The sequence below is a fragment of the Charadrius vociferus genome, unplaced genomic scaffold (genome assembly GCF_000708025.1).
Source record: "Charadrius vociferus isolate BGI_N301 unplaced genomic scaffold, ASM70802v2 scaffold943, whole genome shotgun sequence".
NCBI lineage: Eukaryota > Metazoa > Chordata > Aves > Charadriiformes > Charadriidae > Charadrius > Charadrius vociferus.
The window spans coordinates 130,676-158,313 of NW_009647504.1; the positions used below are offsets into that span (position 1 = coordinate 130,676).

General features: G+C 43.3%; 1 protein-coding gene across 1 annotated transcript; it reads left to right on the top strand.

The window, feature by feature from the left end:
* Positions 1 to 262: 262 nt before the first annotated feature.
* On the top strand, positions 263 to 27,638 carry PKNOX2 (PBX/knotted 1 homeobox 2). Its single transcript, XM_009880758.1, has 10 exons — positions 263 to 346; positions 9,814 to 10,025; positions 10,430 to 10,601; positions 13,896 to 14,084; positions 20,819 to 20,945; positions 21,051 to 21,148; positions 23,814 to 23,933; positions 25,767 to 25,843; positions 26,270 to 26,448; positions 27,253 to 27,638. Exons 1-10 carry the CDS (start codon positions 263 to 265, stop codon positions 27,498 to 27,500), a joined length of 1,506 nt encoding a protein of 501 aa, XP_009879060.1. The 3' UTR covers positions 27,501 to 27,638.

Genomic DNA, 27,638 nt, shown 5'->3' on the forward strand with positions numbered 1-27,638 from the left:
ACTTTGCCCCTGATGCATTCCTTACCCAAAATCACAAAACTCAAATACTCATCAAATTATGATAAGGGTCATCAAATCATCTCGGGTTCCTCCCAGGGCCTGGGTGGTGGAGCTCTGTGGCAGTTTGCTCGTGCGAGGAACGTCACCTCTCCTTTCTGTCCCTTCTTTTTTCCTTTCCGAGGGATTTTTTTGGGGTGGAGATCCCCCTTAACCCAGCGGCATTTCTTTCGCCCGCAGGTTCTCGATGTGACTCCCACCCAGGATGCACCATGTCTCCCCGGCACCGGCTCTGACGATGATGGCCACCCAGACGGTGCCCCCTCCTCCCTACCAAGACACCCCACAGGTGAGTGTCCACCAGCCCCCGGTGGGCTCTTCCAGACCGAACTCCTGCGTTAATTACCCCATTACAAAGCATTTCACCCCAAAACATTCATTTCAGAGATTGGCAAAAAGTAAACCCCTTCTCGATACAATCTCCAAGATTGAAGGGTTTTGGGAGAAACTATGGTTTTTGGTTTTTTTTTTTTCCACTTTCTGCCTTATTTTGGGGTGAGGGGGTCTTCTCGGAAAGCCGACACAGTGGTGTGTTTGCAGCGAGCACATTAACGAGCTGGAAAGATGAAACATCTGGCTAAACCGGGACGGGTCTAGCTGTAGAAGTGGCCTTTTGATTTATTTTTACGGCGTTTTTTGGCAACTCGTGGTGGTGGTGGTGGGAAAAAAAGACTTCATCTCCAGTGTTGCTCTAAGGGGTCGAATAACTTTTCTGAGCATCGTTACGGAGTTATTATAAGGAGAGGAGTTTGTCCAAGAGAAACTCTACTGGAGCATCCCAATGGGCCAGACGTGGGGGTTGAGGTTGGATTTCGGAGAAGGTCCCGCGCCTTGCAGCCTACCTTGAGGTTTTTTTTGGGGGGGGTGTGTGTGCACAATCCACCTCACGTTTCCACTTTCCTCATCCGCAGCGACACGGTGGGGATGATCCGGATTGAGCATTGATCTGTGTTCAAAGCAGCTTTTTTTTTTTTGGGGGTGTGGGGTGGTGGAATATGGGTAATTTGGGGTTTTTCCTCCATTTGGTGCAAAAGCAGAAAAATCTTCCGTCTCAGGAAAAAAAAATCAAGCCCGTTCTCTGCAAGCTAAAATAAATAAATTGATTTTTACACACCCCCCACCTCTCCCTCCCCGAAACCACCGGGGTCTCCTTTCCGCTCGTCTCTCCTTCGGGTGGGAAAAGGTCACTTCTGCCAAACGACACCTCGGTGGGGTTTTTATGGCTCCTCCAACTTCTGTGTCATCATTTGCTCGCTTCGCCGCTCCGCTCCGAGAGGAGCTTTTTCCCAATTTTTTTTTTCTTTTTTTTTTTTTTTTTTTCCTCTCCCCACGCCGCCTTTCTCGCTTACGCAGCAGGGAGCCGCGACGCCGTTTTAGTCCTAATGGGCAATTTAAAGGACTTTTAAAATAGCCGAGATTTTCCGCAGCATCCTACGGAGATGTGTCCTCCCCTTCATACCTTCCCCATCCCTGTCCCTTTTCTGCCCCCTGTTTTAATACGTTGAATTTTGGGGACCCTCAGGAGCATCGTTGCCCAAATCCCTCCTTTTTTTTCCCCCTCTATCAAGAGGGTTGCTCAAGCGGTGTGATTATTATTTCTTTTTTTTCCCCTTCATTTTAGTGGGTTTGGAGAAAAAGCTGCAGCCGAGAGTTGCTCTTTTTGACTCGTCGCTGTGAGCTTTTCACCTGAAAATTTGGGATTTCTTGAGTGTGGAACAGCGAATCGCTCAAATTTCCTCTCCGTGAAGTCAGCAAAGAGATGGGGAGGGTCGGCAATAAATTAAAAAAAATGTCAATTATTAGAGCTACAACCAGCTCCTCGTCATCAAGGGGGTTATTTGGGGGAGAAAAGTGCTAAAAAAGGGGTTTGGGGGAGCTTTGCGTTAATGTTTTACGGCAGAGGCTGTGCAAGCGTTGGGCCTCACCGTCAAAAAATGAAGCGGAAATGGTGGAAAAAGCTGCATTTTGGAGGAAAAAAAAAGATTTTTAATAATCACCCGGTTCTTCTACGGGGGTGTAATATGGAGCATCATTTATCCTGAGCGCGATGGCGCTCGCCGAGCGGCTCTACCTGTTGAAAATTAAAGATTCTGCATAAAAATCTGCATTTTCCCCGTAATAAATTCAAAGGAAAAGCCAAGGGAAAGTCTTCAGCCGTTTGGTCGTCAAAGTTAGCAAAAAGGGGTCGTTTTAAAAAAAGGGCATTTGCAGCACCAAAAGTGATGTAAGCAGCTTTGACGCCATCCCCCGCCCCAAAAAAAGTGCTTTTTAGGGTGTTAAATGAGGGACAAAAATGAAAAAATTATATACATATTCTTATATTTTGTATACCTATTTTTTAGAACTACAAAAATTTAATTTTTAAATTATAAAAATCGATTTTAAGTATAAAAATATTAATTTTTATTAATATCTCTCTATATTTTAAATTATAAAAAGACATTTTTAAAAAGGTCACGGATTAAAAAGTGGGTGGAGGTGTTGATTTTTCAGTAGCATCAATGACACCCCCCTTTCCCTGGTGTCCTCAGCGCATTTTTGGGCTCAGAACCGCTGTTTTCGGCACGGGCGATGGCGGTAGAGAAATTTCACTGTGAACCGTGAAGGAATAGGGTAAATATTGCTGATTTAGGAGATTTTCTCGCCCTGAAGACCTCCACAATGGTTACTCTCCGGAGTTGATGTATTTGGCCATAGTCAAGCGGGATTATCACATTTAAACCTGCGGGAAGTCCCCAAATTGCCCGGGGAGCAGCCGCTAATGCCGGCAAAGGATTTTCTTCCCAAAGAAGCGAAAAAGCTAGAAATACGATATAAAAAAGGAATATCACCGGGAGGTGAGGCGCATCGTCGAGCGAGCGCTGCCTCAAAAATCTCAACATTATCCCCCAAAACATGGGGATTTTTAAACTTTTTTTTTTTCCCTTTTTTGGTTTTTTTTTTTTTTACATTTTTTTACATTTTAATTTTACCCATTTTTTACATTTTAATTTTTCCCTTTTTTTACATTTTAATTTATCTTTTTTTTACATTTTAATTCTACTTTTTTATATTTTAATTTAACCTTTTTTATATTTTAATTTAACCTTTTTTATATTTTAATGTCACCCTTTTTTTACATTTTATTTTTACCATTTTTACCTTCTTTTCCCTTTTATTCTTCCCCTTTTGTTTACAATTTTTTCCCCTTTTCACATTTTCCTGACATTTTCCACCTATTTTTAACCCTTTTTGACAAAACATTTCACATTTTCAAACTTTCCCCCCATTTTTACGTTTTTTCCCCCACATTTTTACGTTTTTTTCCCTAACATAATCTTTTACATATTTTTAACCTTTCTTTCACTTTTCCAATGCAGTGTTTCACACCTCTTTCTTAACTTTACTTTAAACTTCTTTTTTTCCGCTTTTTAAACTTCTTTTTATTTTTTATTTTTTTTTTCTCCTGCAACTATTTCGGGCCATTTTCTGACACCTTCCCCCCCCCAAAAAAAATCCCCACCTGTATTATTTATATTTTTTTCAACACCTGTAGCTCTCATACCCAAATCCAGCCCTTTTTTCCCCATATTTCCCCAGTTCCCGACACGCTCACGCTCCCGAGCCAGAAACCTTTTTCCTCCATTCCCATCCCCACCTGCTCCCTCTAAACCCATTTTTGGCTGCATTTTTGCCTTCCTCCCTCCATCCGGCTCCAAACACTCGCGTTCGAGCATCCTCTTGCCTCTTTTTCCGCTGACTCGGGAGTATTTTTATTTATTTTTTATTATTTTCTCTAGTCCAAGGTGAGGTAATGGCTTTGAAACAGCCGCAGAGGAGGCTTTTTTTTTTTTTCGGTAATAGCCCAATTAGTTGCAGACTTGGCTGGAAAGAGCCAACTTGGCGGGATTTCGGGGCTTTGGCTTCCCGGTAAATGAGTGTGAGGAGGGGGGAAAAAAAGAAAAAAGGAAAAAAATAATAATAAAAAAAAAAGGCCATTTTCCCACCAAAAAAAGTAGTTTTCAAGGGTGATAATAGGGAGAAAAAAAGGGGAAAAAAGAGAAAGAGGGTGGGGGGATGTTAAATGGGGTGGGTGAAGCATCCTAAAATCTGTTTGCATTTTGGTTTTAGGTAGGAAATGGGGCTGGGGGGGGTTAAAGTCAAACATTTTAAAAGGAAAAGGTGTCGTGGTTTTGGCCCGGCTCAGGTTTACGCTGCTTTTATTTCTATATAAATAAAACACAGTAATAAATGTGCAAGTATATTAGACAAATAAAGAAATTAAGATATAAAAAACTCTTTTATTTCTGTATAAATAAACGTGGAAATGAACGAATGTGTTAGCCAAATAGATAAATAGAAAATAAAAAAATCCTTTTATAGCTATATAAACACAGAAATAAAGATACTAGACAAATAATGTATATAGATATTTTATTTATAGATGAATAAACACGAAAATGAATACATAAGTATATTAGACAAATGAATAAATTATATATATAATATTTAGGAAGAGGTAGAGGCTTCCTTTTGCTACCCAGCTCAAGGGAGGATTGAAGATTTACCGGTGAAAAGAGGCAAATGATAATTTTTTACATTCCCACACAGGTGAAACAACCCCTTGGCGTTAATTTTCCCCTGAGATTTTGAGCTAAAACCACAGAATTTGGGGGATTTTGGGGGGGGGTGGGGTGTTGCCGATGCGTTTGAACCCACTTAGATTAAAATTCTCCCCCTTTTCTTTTAAATTAAATCTTGTGAAGATAAAGCGATGCGTCGTCTGGCAGACGTCGGACCTGTCTGCAGCCCGGCAGCAAATAATTCCGATTTCTTTAATGAAATTGTTAATTTTAAGTGAAAATTGCCCCTAAATATGTGCAGCCCTGGAGACGTGGGGGCAACGGTTTTGGGGGTGATGCTGGAAGGGAGCGCAGTGATTCACACGTCTCAAATACATCTATCCAACTCAAATAATGGCAATTTTTTCATAAAGGCAAACTTCTAGGTAGTGGCGCGATTTCTCGCATGACAGCCCTAATTTTCCCCGCCAATTTCCAGCCCTGGTGCGTTGCGATTCTCCATCGCGGCATCGGGGGCTAATGACGGGTGATTCAGGCGGGGGTGTGTGGGGGGGATAAATAAATAAATAAATAAATAAAAAGTAAAAAAAAGTAAAAAGTAAAAAAAAAAAGTAAAAAAATTAAAAAGTAAAAAAGTTAAAAAGTAAAAAAGTAAAAAAGTAAAAAAGTTAAAAAGTAAAAAAAAGTAAAAAAATTAAAAAGTAAAAAATTAAAAAGTAAAAAATATTTAAAAGTAAAAAAAAAGGTAAAAAAAAAAAGAAAAATTTGATTTTTTTTGTTGTTGGCTGCCTTCTCGCCGTGCCAAAATGACTCAGCCCCGGGCTTGGCGAGTTGGAAGAGGCTCACGTAATTTTGGAAGAAAGTTGAAAGCGTCTGTGTGTCTAGACAATAATACCTGCTTTGAAAAAAAAAAAAAATAAAAAATTTTGGCAAGCAGAGGCGTTGCAGCTGATTTAATCTGGGACTTCGCCTTTGCTTTGCTGCCGGTGCAATAACGATGTCGGGATTATTTTTTTTTTGATTTTTTTTTTTTGCCTGTGTTTTCCCCCAAGGAAAAAAGGGGAAAAAGTGGGCAAAGCTCCTCCCGCTGGTCCGGGGTGAAACGTAAATATGTTTTCACCCCCCCAAAACCATCCCGCTCCCAGCCCCGCCGCGGCGCTCCTCCTGAATTTTACAAATTCGAGGCAGAAACTTGCAAAACTCAGCGGAAAAAAGCGCAACGAACCCAAATTTTGGCTTTTTTTCTCTTTTTTTATTTTTTCTCCTTGATTTTTATTTTTATTTTTATTTTTAATTCCTTCCCCCCCGACGAGCGCCTCGGTCCCGGCGGTTTCGGCGGCGCGTTAATGAGTGCAGCGGTTAACGCGTCGTCGGGTTCGTTGGTGCGTTGTTATGCGTCGACTCGTTGGGTGGTTATACCGCGTTATTAACCCGCTGTGATGCCAACGCGTTAATTAGCGCACAGGTAAGGGGGGGCGGGATTCGCAATTAGCTCCTGGTGGTGGAGCAACTTCATTGACCGCCATCTGCAGCGCTTCCCTCCAAAATATCCCCCCCCACAACATCCAAATTCATTTTTTTTTTTTGGGCCAAAACCATGCGATTTTGGGCTGAAAAAGCACCCAGAAGGAGTAAAATCGTCTATTAAACTGAAACGCGCAGTTCATGCGTCGGGCAGCGACGGGCGCGGGGTGGAAGAGCCCCTCCGGACCCCCCTTTTTTATTTTTTTTGGTCACTTGGGAGATAATAATACATAATATTGTATTTAATTTTTTTTTGGTCACTTTGGAGATAATAATACATAATATTGTATTTTTTTGTTTGCCTCTTTGGCGCTAATAAGACATAATATTGTCGTATATGCCGTAACGTTATCCTGTAATTGTAATGTTACATTATAATTATGTAAACGGCATAATTATATAAGCAACATGCAATTATATAAGTGATATTTTATTATTCACGATATTCTAATGCATGCGGTCGTGACATAACAGTAATGTATAACATTATAAGGTAATTAGGATTAAGGTTTAAGGTTAAAGTATAACCCCCTGTTCATGGCCGGGGCCAAAAACCCCAAAAAATCGCAGCTCGGAAGCGAAGGGATTAAAATATTTCGCTTCCGAATATTGAAATATTACAAGTGCGGAAGGTCCGGCGAGGTGGACGGAAGGGGTGGAATAAACCCAGCGGTTTCCCAGGAAAAGGCAAAGGATTATTTCGCCGCAGATCTCAAAATTTTCTCCCAGGACGGAAAGAATTCTGTCGAGGCAAAAGAAGCATTCGTGGGATAACGAAAACCGAAAAAAAAAAAACCCAAAAAACCAACAAAACCCTTTTGGAGTTTTTACAGCCTTCATTCAAAGGTTAAAAAAAAATATATATAAAAAAAATGACAGAAATACCTTTTTGGAGGTATTTCCAACAAAAAATTGTGGGCTGGTCCCACGCGTGGACTTGGCTTCGCAAACCCGGATGCTCGTTTTTGGGTACCGACCCAAACTACCCTCCCCCTCCCCCCAAAAATAGAGTTTTATCTCTCAAAACACACCCAGCGGAGCCTTTTTTTGGGCTACACGCAAAATCGGAATATTCGCCTCTCAATATGGATTGTGTCTATGTCATCGGTTCCCAAACGCACACGGGGAGAGGGCATTGAGCCCTCCCGGGGCGAAAACCTCCACCCCAAAATGATGAATTTTTATTAATTTTCAATAATTGCACCATCAGCCGTAAGCGTCGCTCCGTCGACCCGGCGGGAAATTGCTGGGAAAACGCGATGGGATATAGAAAAACCGCTGGACACGTCATCCCCACCGGGTTTTATGCTCTGGTGGGAGGTTTATCACCCATGAAAAAAAAAAAAGAATAGGAAAAAATAGTTTTTTTTCCCCAGATAAAGTGTTTTATTCACTTTACGCAACAGCCGGGACTTCCCGAGGGATTTTGGAGGGGTAAAGACGATGCTCAAACTGGAGCAGCATCTGGATTTTTTCCAAGAGGGAAACAGCTGGATTTCTTTGCATTCAGTTATTTTTTTTTTAATTTTTTTTTTGGAGGGGGAAAGGGGTATATATTGGTAAGAAAAAAAAAAAAAAAAGTGTGTTGTGATGTGCCCACGGTGCCGCCCTGGTGCGAAACAAGGCCGTTAGAGGAATTCATTTCTCTTTATTAGCCCGTGTCGAATCCTTTTTTTATTAGTGGCTGCCAACGACCTCTCTCCTGCAGCAAAATGTCAGGGCCGGTTCGGCCCTTTTATTTGGAGGATTCCCTGGGAAAAAAAAAAAAAAATAAAAAAAAAAAGGTTTGTGGGTTGTTTTTTTTTTTTTTTTTCCCCAAACAATAAACAGAATAGTAAAAAAAAAAAAAAAAAAAAAAAAAAAAAAAAAAAAAAAAAGTGTTTGGGGTTTTTTTTTTTTTTTTTTTTCCCCAAACCATATACAGGAAAAACAGATATTTCCACCCCAAAACTCTTCCTTGTGCCCTAGGGGTGATTTTCCGCCTCCGTAACACTCGTGATGGGGAAAATCCACGGGAAGGCTGGAAATGGCGAAAAAGGCACTTATTTTTTTTTGCACGCAAAAAGGAGAAAAAAAAATAAATTGGAACGACAACAATTCAGCACATGGCACGTGGCAGAAACCCAAATTTTGCGGCTCCTCGACACCGAGCTCGGCTCGCGGCCTTGGTGCTCTCCCTTAACCCATCCCGGGGGGGGTTCCACCTCCTCCTTTTTTTGGTATTTTACTATTATTTCATTACTTGATGTTGTCTTATTTTGGTTTATGTCATTTTGTTTCGTTTTGATTTGGATTATTTGTTTGTTTGTTTCCTTTTAATTTTTCCTTATTTTCAGTTTTCCTTTTCTTTTTTTTATTTTATGTTATGTTGTTTTGCTTTATTGTTTTATTAGATATTATATGTTAATAATTTTATTTTTAATTATTTTATTTATTTTATTTTGTTTGTTTAGTTTTCTTTTATTTTGGGGTATTTTATTTTGGGGTATTTTATGTTGTGGTATTTTATTTTATTTGTTTTGGTTTGTTTTGTGGTATTTTACTTTATTTGTTTAGTTTTGTTTCTATTTTATTTTATTTTGTTCTGTTTTATTCTATTTTCTTTTATTTTGTTCTGTTTTGTTTTGTTTTGTTTTTATTTTGTTTTATTTTGTTTTGTTGTATTTTGTTTTGGTTTATTTTGTTTTGTTTTATTTTTTTTTGTTTTATTTTATTTTGTTGTGGTTTGTTTTATTTTAAGGTATTTTATTTTGTGATATTTTATTTTGTGGTATTTTATTTGCGGTATTTTATTTTGTTTTGTTTTATTTTATTTTAGTTTTGTTTTGTTTTGTTTTGTTTTATTTTATTTTATTTTATTTTATGTTGTTTTATTTTATTTTATTTTAGTTTATTTTATTTTATTTCATTTATTTCCCACCGAAGAGCAAGCCATCCTCCCCGCAGCTTCCACCTCCCCCCCCAAAAAAAACCCCAAACAACCCCAAAACACCCCAACCCCATCCGTGGGGTAACTCCGTGCCTTCGCTCCCCGCAGGCGGGAAATGGCAGCGTGCCGACGGTTCGTAAGTCCCAATAATTCCGCCCGCCGCCTGGAATTTGCCTTTCATATCCCTGGGCTAAGCCCCGGCGGGGACGCCGAAATTATGAAATTTCTCCCCCTCCTCCCCGTTCTCCGCTCCAGCCCTCGGCGCGTCTTGCATTAAACCGGGATCAGGACAGATTAAACTATAATATGCGGCGGTATTAGCGGCTGCAAATGAAGATTTAGCCCAGGGGGTTAACCCCTTCGCCTGACGACGGCGCGGAAGAGGCCGGCGGGAAGCGGTTCGTAATCGTCCCCTGGACCACCTTCGGGAGATCAAATGGTGGAGCGAATCCCATTGGGCTGGGATAACTGGGGTGTTGGGGGAGACCACCCCTGGAGCAGCATTTGGCATTTCCCCCCTGAAAGACTCCATAAATACTTTTTTTTTTTTCTTCTTTTTTTTTTTTTTTTATTTAATTTGCACCACTGGAGGCGCGCTAACAGACGGTCTTCATCCCCTTCTTCTCCATGCGCTTTGGTGTTGCACGTACATTTGCGTTTTAAATTGCATCGGTCTGGCATCATCATTAGAGCGAATTGTGGATTCGCAAGAAGAATCGCAAATCTTTGTTTTATTCTAAGAGTCATCTCGCGGTAAGAAAGAAGTGGGATTTGACCCATCTTCATCGGCGGACGTGGAGGTGCTTGACAGAGGTGCAAAAAGACCTCTTGGTGAAAGAGCAACCCGTAGCGAAGTCGGTCCGTAGGATGCTGCGGGCACGTAGAAATAGCAGCTCATCCCCGTCCGGCGTCTCCAACTCAGAGAGATATTTTGGGGTGAAATATTACTATTGGTAATTGTGCTGATGTCGATCCCCAAAATTTAAAGCCACCAGGACACCAGACGGCTCCAAGACAACCACCCCAAAGCCAAACCTGGCCCGTGGCCAAACATTTTGAAAATGATGGCTTTGGTGCAATGATGGAAAGCACCAAGATGTTGGGAAAAGTCATTGACTGGTGGAGAAGATGGTGGATTTTGCAATTTTTAAGCTTATTTTGTTGTTGTTGTTGTTGGAAAAGGTCTAGAGGGAGCACTTCAGCTGGCTTGGGAGTGAGGTTTGCAGCACCAGGCTCTTGCAAGCCGGGAGGGAATGGATGGATGGATGGATGGATGGATGGATGGATGGTGTGGGTTCAAATGGACATGGGACCTAAAACATTGGGCGTTATGGGGGGTCTCCTTTGTCCTCTGCAGGCACCCGCTGTTCCCGCTGCTGACTCTCCTCTTTGAGAAGTGCGAGCAGGCGACGCAGGGCTCCGAGTGCATCACCTCGGCCAGCTTTGACGTTGACATCGAGAACTTCGTCCACCAGCAGGAGCAGGAGCACAAGCCCTTCTTCAGTGATGACCCGGAGCTGGACAACCTGGTAGAGGCAGCTGGGGCTTGGTAGATGTTTTTTCGGGGATGGGGAGAAGGTAGGGGGTGAGGAACAAATTACGAAGATCTACCACTTTGGGCAAAGTCTTGGGGCTCCGTTTGTAGTGTTGGCCATCTTGGCAATGTTCTCCGTAGACTTTCTCCAGGACCTTCTCTGAGACCTTTTCCATAAGATACCCTGTGAGAACAAACCCCAGCCCAATTTTTGGCTAGTTTTCCTGCACAAACACCACAGGGTCAACATGCTCCCTGGAAAGTCAAGACCAGTGGCTGGTTTGTGCCCCAACACTTGCAATCCCTGCAGGAAATGCTGCTCTTCGGTGCAACATGCGTCTGCCTTCTTGTCTGGCACCGTCTTGTTTCAAGTCTGATGGCCAACTGTTGTCCTAGAAACAAGATGAAATAAGAGCTTTTTTTTTTCCAAAAAGATGATGCATATCAGTGGTTTGGAACACTCTGGACCATTTTTGATGGCTTCCCTGTCATAGCAACCCAAATTTCCTACCGTACCCGTGGCTGCCGGAAGGCATCTCAGAAGACTGCTTGGGATGGAGCTTTTCTCTTGCAGGTATCTCAGGAAACATCCCCAAATCCCCTTGTTTTGTCCAGGAAGCCTCCACGTGTGGTCTCCACGTCAAGCATGTGGGTGGACAGGTCCACAGCACCATCCTGGTGCACCCTCCCGGTGCTCCGCAAGCAGATTTTTAACATCAAAAGAGGCAATTTTACCCACTTACGATGACGCAAAGAGCAAAACGCCTTCCCCCGAGGATGGTGTGGCCCCTGGGATGTGTCACAGAGGGATTTCCATCCCAGAAAAGAAGCAAAATCAGGCAATTCACAGGCAACTTCTTCCAAATATTGGAGATACAATATAGGTGAGTTTGTCACGAAGGGAAGAAGAACGACCAATGCTCATCCAAGTGCAAAAGCTACCGCTTTCCTAAAAACGCAAGAAACTGTTTCAAGACGGATGAAAATCCCTCATCTTTTGTGCTCTATTTCAGCTGGTGGAGAAGAGTTTCTCAACATCCCTAAATGAGGAGTGGCTTCGCAGTCTGTGGAAAGCTCTCCAAAAAATTATGGGCCGTGCTAAGCCCCGTTTGCAGATTACTGACCCCATGTCAAGAACAGAAATTGCTTTGGGACGAGTGACGAAAAAAAAGCAAAATTTTGGATTATTTCAGTTTTGGGACTGAATGCGCATTGAATGTTGAGGTGCCCCCAAAAAACATTAAATTAGATTAAAAAGGGTGCGATGACTTAGCAAGAGGAGAGAGACGAAAGCAGCTGAAGCTAAAAAAAAAAGTCTAAAATTTTGGGGGAGAAAAATCTATTCCTACGTCTACCGAGGTGAAACACCTCCTGCAAATGGTCAGTGCAGGAGATGTGTCCACAGAGGCAATTTTCACTGTTTTTTGGTGGTTTCTTCCAAGAAAACCTCACACCAATCATGTTTTTTGTGCCATAAGCGTCCTGTTTGGGTGCAATTCTTGCTGCTGAGGTGACATTTCACTGTGGAGATATGCGTCGATCCCATAGATGGCCTCGCAGTAGTGGATATATTTATGTTTTTATATATATATATGTGGTTTTGCTCTATTTCTAGGAAATAGCTGTATGTATATATTTTAATCTAATGCCCCAAACCTCTTGAAAATCCATTCAAATCGCTCAGTGCGGTTGGCCTCCATCAAGACGGAGGAGATAGGTAACGCGGTGCCGAAGAAAGACCGTTCCTGTTGGTGGGAAGCGTCAACTGGAGGGAGTTTTGGATGAAAAAGTCTTGCAGTGCTCAAAACTCAACATTTCCACCTGTTCCTGAGCTGACATTTTTTTCCATATTTGCATTGTCCCTTTTGGGGGTTATTTTTTGGGTGGTTTGGTTGTTTTTTTTTTTTTTTTCTAAAAAAAGCCACCGATTCCCCAGAAATCGGCGATGGCAAAGCAGGGGATGAAAAGGCCAGCGGCATTAGCTATCATTAGAATAAGAGTCATGTATTCCTCACCGCCGAGATGCACATAATTAGAAATTAGAAAAAGGTCAGATCTCACCATTATCAACTCAATCAGCTGCCGAGTGCCACACAGTCAATTAATTCAGCATCTGTATTTTTTACAACCCCGCGCACGTACGCCGTCGGACTGTAACTCTTTATCCGGACAGATATACGGCGCAGCGGAGCAGGGACATAAAATGAGACCCTAAGCAAATGAGCTGAGATAATTGAGAGATTTATTTTTTACACATATATGTGTCAGGTCTTCTTGCCTTTGCCCTTGAATATTGACTTTCATGGCCATTGAGCCCTGGGAGGTTGCGGAGAGCCCCGGGCGCGACGCCTCCACCTTGCGCTCTGCCTGTGCCAACTGCGGAGGAGGAAGAAAAAGCGGACAAAAAAGTGAAAAAAAAGGGGGGAAAAAAAAAAAAAGGGCAATAAAAAAAGGATTTTTCCAGCCACAGCACATCATCCCTGTTGTTTGCCAACCCAAAAATTCACTTTCTTCGGCGCGGAGCCGCCACCCGAGTTTGGCCCTGGATTTTTTCTTCGGGATGTTTCCCAACCGTGGCGGACTCGCAGTTTGTAAAGATGACCACTAAAATTTGCAAGTTAAAAACACCCTTTGAAATGCAAAGACGCTTTGTTACATAAAACCGGATTTATTGCCCCGGAGTGAATAGCTGAAATTTTATATATTATGCAAGATTTCAAACAGCGGCTGTAAAACTTAAGGTTTCAGCTCGGCGAGGGGAATGTTTTATGTGTAAATTTTTTAACGTTTATGGGGTACGTTTTAATGAGGCCCAGGCTTTGCGCCGGCAACGGCTTACAGCGGAGCTGCAGCCCCATAATCTTGTTAGAAGAAGTGGCCTCCGGAGGATAACCAAACACTTTTCGACATCCAGGGCTTTGGCTCGGACTTTTTTTTTTTTGGGGGGCGCGGGGAGCAATTCCCCATGAAGGCAATGGGAATTTGGGGGGAATTTTTGCCTCTTGGGCTTTCAGGGCTATGATTGATGGGGAGGGAAAAGAAACGTGGAGGTGGAGAGGGATGGGCTCTGGGATGGGTTTTGGGTGAGGATATTGGGGTTTTTTGGCTTTTTTTGGTGTGTTGAGAACGTTGGTGTGTTGAGAAAGTAAATGCATTTAGCTCTACTGTAGGGACAGGTTCCAGGTGAGATTTTGGGTGAGAATATTGATTTTTTGGTTTTTTTTTTTTTTTTCAATGTGTTGAGGAACAAAAAATGATTTTAACTTCTCCATGATGTGTCCTCGCGTAGATGGTGAAGGCGATCCAGGTGCTGCGCATCCACCTCCTGGAGCTGGAGAAGGTCAACGAGTTGTGCAAGGACTTTTGCAACCGCTACATCACCTGCCTCAAAACCAAGATGCACAGCGACAACCTACTCAGGAACGACCTGGGGGGGCCCTACTCCCCCAACCCCTCCTCCATCAGCCTCCACCCCCAGGTAACACTCTAAAAATCGCCGGTAGTCCCCCTTGTTGCACGTTGGCCAAGGGGCGAGTTGGGCCAGCGAGGTTTGAGGGTTGCTCTACGGCTATTTGTTGGCAGGAGGGACAGAATGATTTCATAGAATCATAGAATCAATGGTTTGGGTTGGAAGGGACCTTGAGGGTCATCGAGTCCCACCCCCCCTGCCATAGGCAGGGACACCTCCCGCCAGACCAGGTTGCCCAAGGCCACGTCCAACCTGGCCTTGAACACCTCCAGGGATGGGGCCTCAACAACCTCTCTGGGCAACCTGTTCCAGTGCCTCACCACCCTCAAAGTGAAAAACTTCTTCCTAATGTTTAATCTAAACCTGCCCTCTCCCAGTTTGAAGCCATTTCACCTTGTCCTATCGCTCCATGCCCTTGTAAAAAGTCCCTCCCCAGCTCTCCTGTAGCCCCTTTAGGGACTGGAAGGGGCTCTAAGGACTTCCCGGAGCCTTCTCTTCTCCAGGCTGAACACCCCCAACTCTCTCAGCCTCTCCTCATAGGAGAGGTGCTCCAGCCCTCGGATCATCCTCGTGGCCCTCCTCTGGACGCGCTCCAACAGGTCCATGTCCTTCTTATGTTGGGGACTCCAGAGCTGGATGCAGTACTCCAGGTGGGGTCTCACCAGAGTGGAGTAGAGGGGCAGAATCCTCTGATTGGGGCAGATTTCCTCCGCTACTTCCTCTCTCCCCATTCTTGTCTTTGTTTCGAGGCAGCTCAACAGTTTTTTGGGTCTCAGATAACGACTTTTGGCTTCCTTTTTTTCACCGGGGCGCATCTTGCAGTTCTCCCCCAGCACGATCAACATTCCCACCTTGACTTTTTTCATTTGCGCAATTTGGGTTTCAGCTGTGAGAAGGAAACATCTGGTGCCTCAAGAAAAGTGGGAAAGTACAAGGAGATGCCCAAGAATTGCAGAAATATCAACTGAAATGGCCAAATAAGGCCAAACAATGGCAAAATAAGGAATTGTAACTAAATATGTGGAAAAAAAAAAAAGTTGCCCATGGGTTAGGGTTTACCTGTGCGGGGAATAAATGTTGGCTGGTTGCATCCCCCAAAAACTTCCTTGGTGCAATATTGTGTGTCCCTCGGGGATTCTTCTCTCTCTGAGACGACCGATGTTTTTTTGGGGGGGGGAATTAAATTTGGGGTTGCGCAATCCCACCATAAATCACTGCAGCCAATCCAAAATAACCCAGGGTTCTCCCCAAGAAGGAGGCAGGTGGTGGGGTCTTTTTTAGGGCTTTATAGCGCATTTGTAGGGTGGTGGAAAGGAAAAAAAAATGCAATTTTTAGCAGCTCGGCTCCAAGCGCTGCGGAGTTTGAAGCTCTCAACATGACGCCTGCGGCCCAGCCTGGGGAGGGAAAAGCCCCGCAAAAAGTTTCATTTCTTATTTGGGTTCCCTGAAAGCGCCAAACCACTTAATCATTGATCTAAAAAAAAAAAAACACCACCCGTCCTCTCTCTATTTTCTAATAATCTCTAGAAATGGACTTATTATCCCCTCCCTGCTTTATGGTAGCATTCCTTATGATCAAAATTAGCAAGACACTTGCATAAAAGAGAACAATAATTGCTCAACGAGCATCTCGTTTGTAATTTATTAGTTTCTATTATTGTGCGTCGCCATGGCAACCGCTCGCATCCCGGGTGATGAGAGAGATGTTAGATATGAGCCGACGAAGCTCCCGGTCCCAGCAAATGGAGATGCACGTTTTTTATCAGTAATTTTCATGAAAATAATAAGTGAGGGAGTTAATGAGATGGAAAGCCGTCCTGTGGCTATTGTGATTTTTTTCCCCCCTCTTTTCCTTTTTTTTTTTTTTTTTTTTAAAGTGTTGATCTAATTAGAATGCATCGGTCAGGAAAAGTAATGAGGATTTAGTGCCTCACAAAGAGGTGGGGATCGTATCAGAAAATTAGCACGAGTCTTTGGAAAATAATCAGGCCCATGGAGAGGTACCAAGCGCCTCTGATTCCTGCAAACCCGGAGCTGCCGACGTTTCCCTTCCGGGCAAGACTTGAAAGTTGAGAAATTCGAGTGAGGATTTGGAGGCAGTTTCTAAATAAATGGGAACGCACCCAGGAAAAACCCAACTGGAGGGAAAACACTGGCTCAGCGATGAAGGGATTTTTAGCCAGAGCCGAGATATTCATGGTGATGGACCAGAAGGAGCTACCATCTCATCTGGTCATTGGATGAGGATTACAATACAACAGCCATTTTTTTCTAATTAACCAACTAAGCAATGTCAAGTGCTTCGATTCATTGAGTATACTTGAGTTTGTGTGCATAAGGCTTAAAAAAATGGGTGGAAGTGGTGGAAGTACTCTATATCCATCAGTTGAGTTTGCAAGGCTGGGGATGTTCCAGAGAGCTGAAGGATCATAGGATCCATATTTAAAGTAGGCAAGTCGGATGATTTTGCTAATTATCTTCCTATTAATCTCACACTGAGGGAAGGTAAAACAGTTAAGAGGCCACTAATTTAGGATTTTAATTTTTTTTTTTTTTTAAATCTAAATAATGGAGATGTGATTAATATCAATGAACGAGTTTCCTCAGAAATTAGTTTTTCTCAGGCTATGGGACGGGCATTGATCATTTTATGAGCAGATCCGCCAGGTTGGTCATGAAAGCAAAATATTTCAATTTCTTGCAAAGTTTTTTACCATGGGACAGCCCGCCTAAAAAAAAATTATGGATACCCAATAACAGAGATGTCAACCAAAACTGAGAAAACAATATCTGGAGCTGTCAAAAATGTCATCGCGGGAGAGAATCGTGGTTGGATTTTCCCGCTCTATCCGAAAAGGATGTCCCCTGGCTTGGTGCTATTTGTGCCTTCCAAGATGAAAAACGCCAAGAATTTCTGGAAATGCAAAAATGCCTGGAAGGTGACGGAAAGATGAGAGAGCACCCAAATAGGTGTTTTGCCTGTTGCTGAAGTCTTCTCATGTCGCCAAGTCTAGAGATGACTCCTGGCATGGGCCAAGTTGGGGTGAAAAGTTAAGTCTTTTTCCTATGTAGTGAGCCTTCCCTGAACCTTCGTTTCCTTACAGACGTTTTCTACCCAGCGTTCTCCATGGCCTTCGCATTTTGTGCTTCGCTTTGTTCTGTGGAGGAGTTTCGGCCTCCTAAAGCCTCCAAGTCCACCAAGCTGTTCCATTTTTCTTATTTGTTTTTCACTTGGCTTCATTCCTCTCCCTTCAGTCCTCAGCGGACCCTTTTTAACTCCCTCCCTTCATTTAATGAATATTTTTTGACTTTTTCAGACAAGGGCAGGAGAGGGGAGGTGCTTGTTGCACAGAGGGGGGAGAAAAAGGCGATTTAACCCAAAAGTAAACTAGTTCAACTTTTCTTCGACGTCAAAATGGTCCTCGCTGCTCTCCAGTTGACTTCACGTGCAAGAAAAAACCCACCACAAAGCCAGTCACACTGGGAATCACAGCACTGCCAGGGACGTTTAAATTGGATTAAATGTTGCTTTTTCCAGCCCTCGTTTTGAATTGCAGCAGATTGGCATTGTTTAAAATGGGCATTTTTAGGACAGCATTTCTTCTTCTCTAATTCCTTCTCCACCTTGGCGGTGGTTGGAGGCTGCCAGCTGGGTTGGCCGGACACGAGGCGGTACTACAGAGCTCGATTTTTCCAAGTTTCCCCTGTGGACAACCCCGGATTTCTCTGTTATTTAAAGCCAACTTTTTTTTTTTTTTTTTTTTCCTCATCAACATCCATCCACCCGTCCATCTGCGAAGGAGTGTTACGAATCTTCTTTCGTGAGTTTGAGTTTGGCCAACTCTTCCTCGCCAAACCCATGGGTTTCTTTTTTCTCCAACTAAACTCCAGCTTTCCTCGAGCACAAATAGATTTCACAAAGTCAAGATGAGCTAGAAGTTTTTTACGCATGTGCGCCACCCAAAAATAAATCACTGTGTCATAAAGCACAAGGGGAAGAACATCAGCGCAAATTTTAGCGCTTATTTTCACTTGGGCACTTGGTCTTTTTGTAAGAAAGGTGGGTTTTTGGGTTTTTTTTGTGTAATGCAATATGTACCAGGTCTTCTTCTTGGTTAAAGCAACTTTTAATTCGGGGAAATTGTGTTTTGCCATAAAGCCGCGGAAGGGCAGTGCCAAGACGTGGATCTGCAGAGACACCTAGCGATGCGTTTCTTTTTTACACTCAAGTTTCAAAATTGCCGGAAGCATTTCAACTTCTTTCAGTCCTAAAATATAAAATGTTTTTGCCTGCGGCAAAAACCGCGAGCGTGATAAAATTTGGCTGGCATTTGCGATCCAAGGCAATTAGTATGCAAAATATATTTTTTAAGTCTTCCTGGAGATCATCTATATTTATTTTAAGGCAGAGCCTCCACTTCCATTGGGTGCCCGCGGTTTCACAGTGCTGTCGCAGAAACACCATGAATTTCTTTCATATCTTTTTCTAATAATTACCAATATTCTGCCTTTTCGGATGTCTCTGAGCTGGTGTTTTGGGTCGGTTTTCTTCTACGCCACCAAAAAATTGCTATTTTGATCATCATAAAGTGCTGTTGCGAATGGCTTTGACCGCTATATCTGGAAATGGCAGTTTCTTCTTCCCATTTTCCGATATCCCAAATTATTTCTTCCCGATGCACTTCCAAAAATAGTCTTCTGGATGCCCTTCTTTTAGAGGAATCATGGAAAAACAAGGCGGGAGAGGAAAGCTGGAGGTCCCCAGGCTGGTGCGAGCCTCGGGTCACCCCTGGCTGTATCTGACTGCTTTTTGAGGTTCTCCAGGGACCACATTTGGTTTTATATGAATATTTCCACTGAGTTTATTAGCTGGATTCTTAGCAAAAGCCAAGTCCAAGCGCCCTGCAAAAGCAACCGATTTGTGCTTTCTGTATGCTGAGAAATCCCCATGTTTCAAACCAAAAACCGTTTCCTCCAATAGGCTGGAGATGGGGAAAGGACAGTGGAAAAAAACCCCAAACAAGTATTTTATGGTCATATTTGCATTTTTTTTTTTAAATTAATTTAGCTATGAAAAGGAATTTCTGGAAGCATTTTATGGTCATATTTGCATTTTTTAAAAAATTAATTTAACTATGAAAAGGAATTTCTGGACGACGAAGGAAAAATTCACAGCAATTGCAGCAAAATTTCCAAATCGATACTATTTAGATCATCGACGGAGAGGCCAAAAATATCAGGCAGAGGTTGCAACGTTTTGATTTCGGCATCACGGGAGGGGAAAAGTGCAGCAAGGGATTTGAATAGCAAAAGCATGCCAGGAAACCCGAGTTTATTCAGAACCGTTGCACAGGCAAAGGGGTGGTGAGCGATGGGGAAAAAAGCTGATAGAAGCATGAATTTAATGGGGAAAAGCCGAAAAAAAAAAAAAAGGACCGAAAATAACATTTTTCCCCCCAGGAATGGGAAATGCGGCAATGTGGACACAAGGGTACGCTTGACTCCCCACCCAACGATGCGCCCCCATCACCTCTTGATGTAAAATTAATTGATTAATTCAAATTACCATTTCCGTGGTTTTTTTATTGCAAGGGAAAGAAAAAAGAAAGAGGAGCTACGGCTTTTTCCGACCCGACCGCCTTTGCCTGGTCACGTTTTCCAGTGTCACTGCATGTCGCTAGCGGAGAGGAATCTTCTCTTTTTAAGCTAAGAAATAGGTTTCTTGAAGAAATGCATCAAAATGAAGGGAAATGGAATAAAAAGGAGAAAAAAAAAAATCCCTTTTGTTGGCTTTTTGCTCGACAGTTGAGAACGAGCTGGACACGGGGGAAGAGATGCAGGATGGGAAAATGGGTGGAAAAGGGGGGAAAAAATATTTTTATTGCAAGAAATGAGCGCAGTTTTATTTCCATTACAGCTGGCCAAATTACAGCTATATGGTTACCTTGAGCTTACTTTGAAAGGATGATTTTCTAAATATTATTGGCATAACGCACAAAAATTCTGCCCGTCTGGGAGACTGTGATGCATCGCCCTGAATTCCCCCGTATCCTCAGTCGCAGCACCCTTCCCTTCCCAAAATGGTGCATTAAACACTCAAATAATCCTTCAATTTGGGCTTTTCCCCATAGTTTCTCGCATGGAAAAGCCACTCCTGAGCCGGGACTGATACTCCCAGCTAAAAAAAAAATGCCCTTTTTTGCAGGAAGTTGGCTTAAAGCTGCAAGGAATGATGTAGAATTAGGTTATATTATTGTTATTTTCATTATTTCACAAGTATTCTGGCAAGGGGAGACCGCGGTGTTTTTGCTTTTAGCTTTAGTTCCAGTCAAAGCACCAGAAAAGTAGAAATTTATAGAAAGAAGAAGAAGATGGAAAAAATTCTTACTTCTCTATCACACTCTTTTTTTTCCTCTCTCCTTTTTCCTTATGGGAAATAGCGGCTGCAGAAAGAAGACGACTTTGGGGAAGATGCGAAGTGGGAGGTTTGCAAAGCGTAAATCCTTATTCTCCCACCTTTTTTTTTTTGTTTTTGTTTTTGTTTTTTTTTTCCCCCAATGGCAGCAAGTTGAAAAATCACGATTTTTTCCTGCACTTTTGTTTGTTGAACCACCTAGAGAAAAAAATAAAATAAAAAAATAACAGGCAACGGAAGGGGGGAAATTAAAACCTGGCGTGCTCCCGCTGCCCGTTAAAATTCACTTTTTTGGGTATTTTTTTTGTTTGTTTGTTTTTCTTTGCAGGAGATGCTGCAGAGCTCACCCGCGGCGCTGCCGCCCGCATCCAACCCGCCGCCGGGCATCGTGGTGCCGACGGCTAAAAAAAAAACGTGGCCCGGGCCCGCCGGCGGCGCCCCCCCCGCCGTGCCAGGTAGGGACCACGGCGGAGAAGCCGCTGGGGAGGGGTAGAATTTATTTTTGGGGCGGGTTTCGGTACCCCCACGAGGGTTTTTTTTTTTTTTTCCTTTTCCCATAGGTGGAGCCTTGTACCAACCCGTGACGATGGTGACATCGCAGGGACAGGTCCTCGCCCAAGCCATCGCCCCCGGCGCCCTGCAGATCCCCAACGCCCAGGTAAGAACTTCCCACCTCAAATTTCCATTTTGCGCAATATTTTGCCCGGCCGCAAAAAAAAACCCCGCTTGCTCCAGAAATTCCAACCTCGGAGCCTCCTAAATTTTTAATTAGCAAGAAACGGTGATTAAAGCCATCTGCCGGGCGCCTTTGGGGTACCTAACGCTTATATTATTGCTGCATTAAATATTATAAAATATAGGAGCGCTTATATTATTGCTGCGTTATATATTATAAAATATAGGAACGCTTATATTATTGCTGCGTTATATATTATAAAATATAGGAGCTCTTATATTATTGCTGCGTTATATATTATAAAATATAGGAACGCTTATATTATTGCTGCGTTATATATTATAAAATATAGGAGCGCTTATATTATGGCTGCACTATATATTATAAAATATAGGAACGCTTATATTATTGCTGCATTATATATTATAAAATATAGGAGCTCTTATATTATTGCTGCATTATATATTATAAAATATAGGAGCGCTTATATTATTGCTGCGTTATATATTATAAAATATAGGAGCGCTTATATTATGGCTGCACTATATATTATAAAATATAGTAACACTTACATTATTCCTGCATTAAATATTACAACAACATAGTAACGCTTGTATTATCGCCGTATTATATATTTTAAAGTCTAAAGCATGAAATATGAAATAAAAAACACAGTACAGTATATATTATATATATTATTGCTATTATATTAGGGATGTAGGACCATTGGCATCGCCCGTCCGGTACAGCAATCACAGCGTTCATGGGGAAGGCTCATTTTCTCCCTTAATTTAGGGATTTTGGGGGTATTTTTTAGCCGTTCGCTCAGCTTTCATTCCTTTTTTTTTTTATAACTGCCATTAACTGTACGGGGTTTTCTCCCCGTTAGCTGCGTTCTTGCAATAAATTGACGATTTGGGGTAAAAATGGATTTATAAAGACAATTTGCTATCCCTGTTGGCTGAGTTGCCCGTGATCTTTTCCCACCCCATCTCTGTCCCCCAGGAATTGGGGCAAAAAAATACTGATTTCTGCTACTCTGCTTCCCGAGAGCCGATCAGCCAAAATCCTCCCCATGCAAATTTTTTTTTTTTTCAATATAATTGCAGGAGCATCTTAAAAAAAAAAATAAATAATAATAATAAATGACATTTTGGCAATGGGTGGCACCTCCCCGACGGGTTTTATTGCCCGTGTAATGCTTTTTTTAAAAATTTTTTCTTTAATATTTCACCGTCGCGGGCTTAAATCTTGCAGCAAAACCCTCTGCGGTGGGAAAAACAGACGCGGAGGGAATATCGGGGGCAGGGAGAGAGCCCCGGACAAGCACCTCCGGATGCTCTTCCCGCGCCGCCGGCATGATTTATTCAGCCGGAGCTCAGGGGAATCGCAGGGACCTGCTGCCCTGATGTTTAATTCATCCAGGAGAAATGTTTTGATGAAGAGCTGGGGGGAAAAAAAAAAATAAAAAAATAAAAATTCCCTTTTTAACTGAAGCGCTGAGATTTCAGTTTGGTTCCCGCAACCTCATTAAAACTTTTCTTGCAGCAAGGTGCTTATTTTTTAATTTTTTACGGGGGGAGGGAAACAAATTTTAGCTCAAATTTTAGCTTCTCCTCGTGGTGGGAACCAGCTGGGTGAGGAACGCAGGTTTGCCAGGGGTGAACGAGCGGCAGCGTTTTAATTTCAGGTTGAGATAGTAATCTTTTTTTGGTTTGGTTTGGTTTGTTGTTCTGGTTTTTCAGGTTTTTTTTTTTTTTTTTTTTAAGGTAAAAATGTTTTCCCCCTTAATTGCACATCAATTGACATGACATGATGGTGCCATGACATCGGCACCATCGTCCCCAACGGTGCCTGTGCCACCGCAGGGAGAAGAAGCCCATTGGCCTTTGCAAAGCTTTGGCCAAAAAATAGAGATATTAAATAGAGAATCCTGGGGTAAAAATAGGGATTTAATGGATTTTTTTTTTTTTTTGGAAAAAATGGGTTTTGGATGCTCCTATGAGTTCCTCCTTTTCACACTCACCCCACTGCCATTTTGGGTTGGTTTTGCTCACTTTTGGGGTTGGCTTTGCTCATTTTTGGGGTTGGCTTTGCTCAGGTTTTGGGTTGGTTTTGTTCAGGTTCTGGGTTGGTTTTGCTCACTTTTGGGGTTGGTATTGCTCATTTTTAGCATTGGTTTTGCATAGGTTGTGGGTTGGTTTTGTTCAGGTTTTGGGTTGGTTTTTCTCATTTTTGGGGTTGGCTTTGCTCAGGTTGTGGGTTGGTTTTGTTCAAGTTCTGGGTTGGTTTTGCTCAGGTTTTGGGGTTGGCTTTGCTCATTTTTGGGGTTGGTTTTGCTCTGGTTCTGGGTTGGTTTTGCTCACGTTTTGGGTTGGTTTTGTTCAGGTTCTGGGTTGGTTTTGCTCACGTTTTGGCGTTGGTTTTGCTCATTTTTAGCATTGGTTTTGCATAGGTTCTGGGTTGGTTTTGCTCACGTTTTGGGTTGGTTTTGCTCATTTTTGGGCTTGGTTTTGGTCTGGTTCTGAGTTGGCTTTGCTCATTTTTGGGGTTGGTTTTGTTCTGGTTCTGGGTTGGTTTCGCTCAGGTTTTGGGTTGTCCATCACCATTTTCAGCCAGTTCTCCCCCTGTTCTTCTCCCCTGGCAGGTGAACCTGGATCTCACCTCCCTCCTCGATGGGGAGGACAAGAAGTCCAAGAACAAGCGGGGCGTCCTGCCCAAACATGCCACCAACATCATGCGCTCATGGCTCTTCCAGCATCTCATGGTGAGCACTGTAGCCACCAAAACACCCTGCAAAGCTGGAAAAAAAAAAAGGCAAAACCCCCTAAAACAGAACAAATCGAGTTGGTGGGTTTTCTGAATTCATATTCAGGGACACAAAGGGGCTTTGGTTTTATTTTGGGAGTATTTTGCGGATGACCGTTTTCACTGCAGGTGGCAAAAATGCTTCCTTAACGCATGAAGAAGCAAACAAACCCAGAGGGGGACTTCCACAAAATATTGCGGTTTGGGTGACAGAGCGTTTTTTTTTTCCCCAGTTAACAGCTCCAAAATACCGTTTTCCAGCAAGCTGCCCCACAGGTGTGGTTGTGGCACATCAGCAATCAGCTGAAATGGGGAATTGCGATATCGCCTCGTTTTTGAGGTTGGCGGTGGAGATGTAGGTAGGCTGAGGGAGCTCAGAGGATGCAACTGGGGTATTTTCGTGCGAGGAGATTGCTGTCCCACCAGCAGAGTTGGAAGAAAGGCAAAAAGCTTAAAAACTCCCTTTTCCCCTCAGTCATTTTGCCAAGAAATCACTAGTTGCAAAGAGTTGCATGAAGGTCTTCAGGAAGGTGGGAGAGCCGCAGATAACAGCAAGACAGAAAATAGCGGCTCCAAAGAGCAACTTGACATAAAACATGACCCAGGACACGGAGCAGCAGCTGGTTGGGAACTTTCCAGTGTTTTTTTTTTTTTTTTTTTTTGATGGGAAATTTTGAATTTACTGCATTGAGGACAAGAGCATCGCTGTGTTGGGCCGCCATCCCAAGCTGCCTCGTGCATCTCCCATGTTTTTGGAGAGCTGAACTGCAGATTTGCAAGCAGAAGGAGGATTTAGAAGACCAGAAACTGAGGAGGAACTTCTTGCCGGGTGCCAGGAGAACCCTACGGTTTGAGATTTCCAAAACTGGATCGAAAACCAAAAGAAATTATGCTTCTACTGGGTGGCTGGACGTTGCCTCTCAGCCTGGTCCTCACGGTCAGAAGATGCTCGGGCTTCCCAGTGGGATTTCTCCATCTGGCATCATAGATGATGTGGTTTTTAACCTAATAGCGTTGATGCACATCATTTTGTGGCGTTTGGAAGTTTCATAGCACCAGCAGGAGGAAGGAATGCTGGAAATAATATGCCAAAAATGGGGATACCTTTGGTGAAACAGAGCCATTTTTAACCACTTTGGCACCCCTGAGGGCCTGGTGGGACAAGAGTCTTCTGCATGCCCTGACTTTGGGTGGTTTTGTTAAGGAATCCGCGCTATTTTGGGGGCAAACAGCTGGAAAACAAGTCTTGTGAATCAACGCTGGTGCTGGCTTGGGGGTCCGAAAATGACACGTGGGGCTGGTTAGATAATAATATCATTTTTGGTGTTGGAAAGGAGGATTTAGGCACGGTTGGGAGGAGGTTGTTGGTGTTTCGGTTGTAGATGTTTCAGTGTGTTTTACTGATGCACCTGACAACGAGCGTTGTGGGTGACAGCACATTTTGAAGCCCAAATTCCACTTTTACCAACAACCATTACTAAAAAATTGCTAGAACTAAAAAAAAAAATAAAATAACAAAATAGTATTTTCCTTCAAGGAAAAGCCTTTGACGGAAAGCCTTGAAAAAGCCCTAAGGACGCAGAGGAAACCGTGATGCTCTCAGATGCCACCCTTAAGCCTTGCATCTTGCCAATGCAAGAAGCCACCAAATTTGGGGTGGGAAAACGAAAAAAAAAAAAAAAAGGTTTTTTTTAACTGTTTAATTACCTTTTTTCCACTCGAGGCTGCTGGTTTTGCACACAGGGATGTCATTTCGCTGCCCCATCTCTCTCTTTTTTTTTTTTTTCCCCAGCACCCCTACCCCACAGAGGACGAGAAGAGGCAAATCGCTGCCCAAACCAACCTGACCCTCTTGCAAGTCAACAACTGGTGAGCGCATCGGTGGCCCGTGCAGTCATCTTGCTGACTTTAGAATTTTTTTTTTTTATTTCCCCCACGCTATTTTGGTGCTTTATAATGCTTTTTTGGGGGTAACTCGGGCGGTTAGGGATGATTTCTGGGAGAGGGGCTCGGATGTGTTTAATTGGCGGCATTCGTTTGCGATGTCTCAGTGCCCTCTCCTGGCAAACCCAAGATGGAGCAGCCTCCAACTCATAGCTGGAGAAATTAATGCAATGGTGTAACATGCCACAGACGGATAAAATCGGGTGAAACTCCAGCTTTTTGGACCACACAGCCACTTTCAAAAGGGTTTTGTATTGCAGCTCCATTGAATTGCTATAATTGTTGTTTTTACTCAAAAGCGATGTAACAACTCTTTATTTACTTGAATGGTCTCTTGTTTTCCCTGGAAAGGTTCATTAATGCCCGGCGGCGCATCCTGCAGCCAATGCTCGACGCCAGCAACCCAGACCCAGCCCCCAAAGCCAAGAAAATCAAATCTCAGCACCGGCCCACCCAGCGGTTCTGGCCCAACTCCATCGCCGCTGGGGTCCTGCAGCAGCAGGGTGGCAATTCGGGGACAAATCCTGACGGTAAGGACAAAGCCTGATGGCTCCTGCCCTTCCAGGATGGGGTGGCCTTAATTAAGGATTTCTAGAGCCCTTTATCACCCTGTGGGGGAAAAGGTGTTGAAGAGGTGGTCAATGCAAGAAGGTCCTTCCAGTTGGTCATCACAAGGACGCTGACAATGGGGCACAGCCAACTCCTCGGCATAGGAACAGCCCTCAAGGATCACCCACTATGGGGCATCACTCGGGGTTATCTCCTGAGGTGCTGGGGAGGGGATAAAGGAGGAGATGGGGAGAGGAGAGGAGACAAAATGAAAAAAAAACATGAAAAGACGAGATGAGGAGACAGCTGAGACAAGATGGGAAGAAATAAGATGAAGAGAAGATGGAGGGATGAAGAAGATGATGAAATTGAGGAGCAGAGAGGATGAAGGAAATGAGATGAAGGAAAATGAGATGAAGGAAAATGAGGAGCAGAGAAGATGAAGAGAAGGTGAAGCGAGCAGATATGAGACTGGACTAGACGAGATGCGAACAGAGAAGATGAAGAGGAAAGAAGGTGGAAATTAGGAGAAAATGAAAAGAAGATCTGCCCAACCGATTCGGGCATCTACTTGCTCAAAGATGAAGGTTTATTGCTATTTCGTGAAGATACATTAGGTAAAAAAATCAAGCGTTGGACCCTGGGGAGTGGCTGGGGCAGGTGGGACACGCGACCTGTCTAGGTATAGATTTTAGCTTGGGTTATTCTGGGTTTATGCACCTTTTTTGGTCCTTTTTATATTAGCTGGGGAGTCCTTATGTCTATTTATTTTTTTTTAATTTTAGGCTCGCTCAGCATGGACAACCTGCAACCCCTCTCGTCGGCCACGGCCACCATGGCCATGCAGCAGGCCATGCTGGCGGCCCACGAAGACTCCCTTGACGGCACCGAGGAAGAGGAGGAGGATGAGGAGGACGAGGATGAGATGGAGGAGGAGGAAGAAGAGGAGGAAGAGCTGGAGGAAGAGCCTGGTGGCCTCCCGGCGGCTCCTGGTGCCGACCTCGGCTTGGACCACAGTGACTCGCTGGAATAGCTCCTCCTGCGCCCTCCCCAAATCACTGACGGCACCAGAAACAAAAAGTCCCCCCAAAATGCTAAAAAAAAAAATATGGCACGGACCGAAACAAAATTGGTGAGAAAAAAAGCAAATTGGAGGCACTGGCGGATGTCC

Coding starts and splice junctions, on each gene's coding strand:
- PKNOX2 (XM_009880758.1), top strand. CDS start 263: ATGCACCATGTCTCCCCGGCACCGGCTCTGACGATGATGGCCACCCAG. Junction 14,085..20,818: donor CCATCAGCCTCCACCCCCAG/GTAACACTCTAA, acceptor TTTTCTTTGCAG/GAGATGCTGCAGAGCTCACC. Junction 20,946..21,050: donor CGCCCCCCCCGCCGTGCCAG/GTAGGGACCACG, acceptor CTTTTCCCATAG/GTGGAGCCTTGTACCAACCC.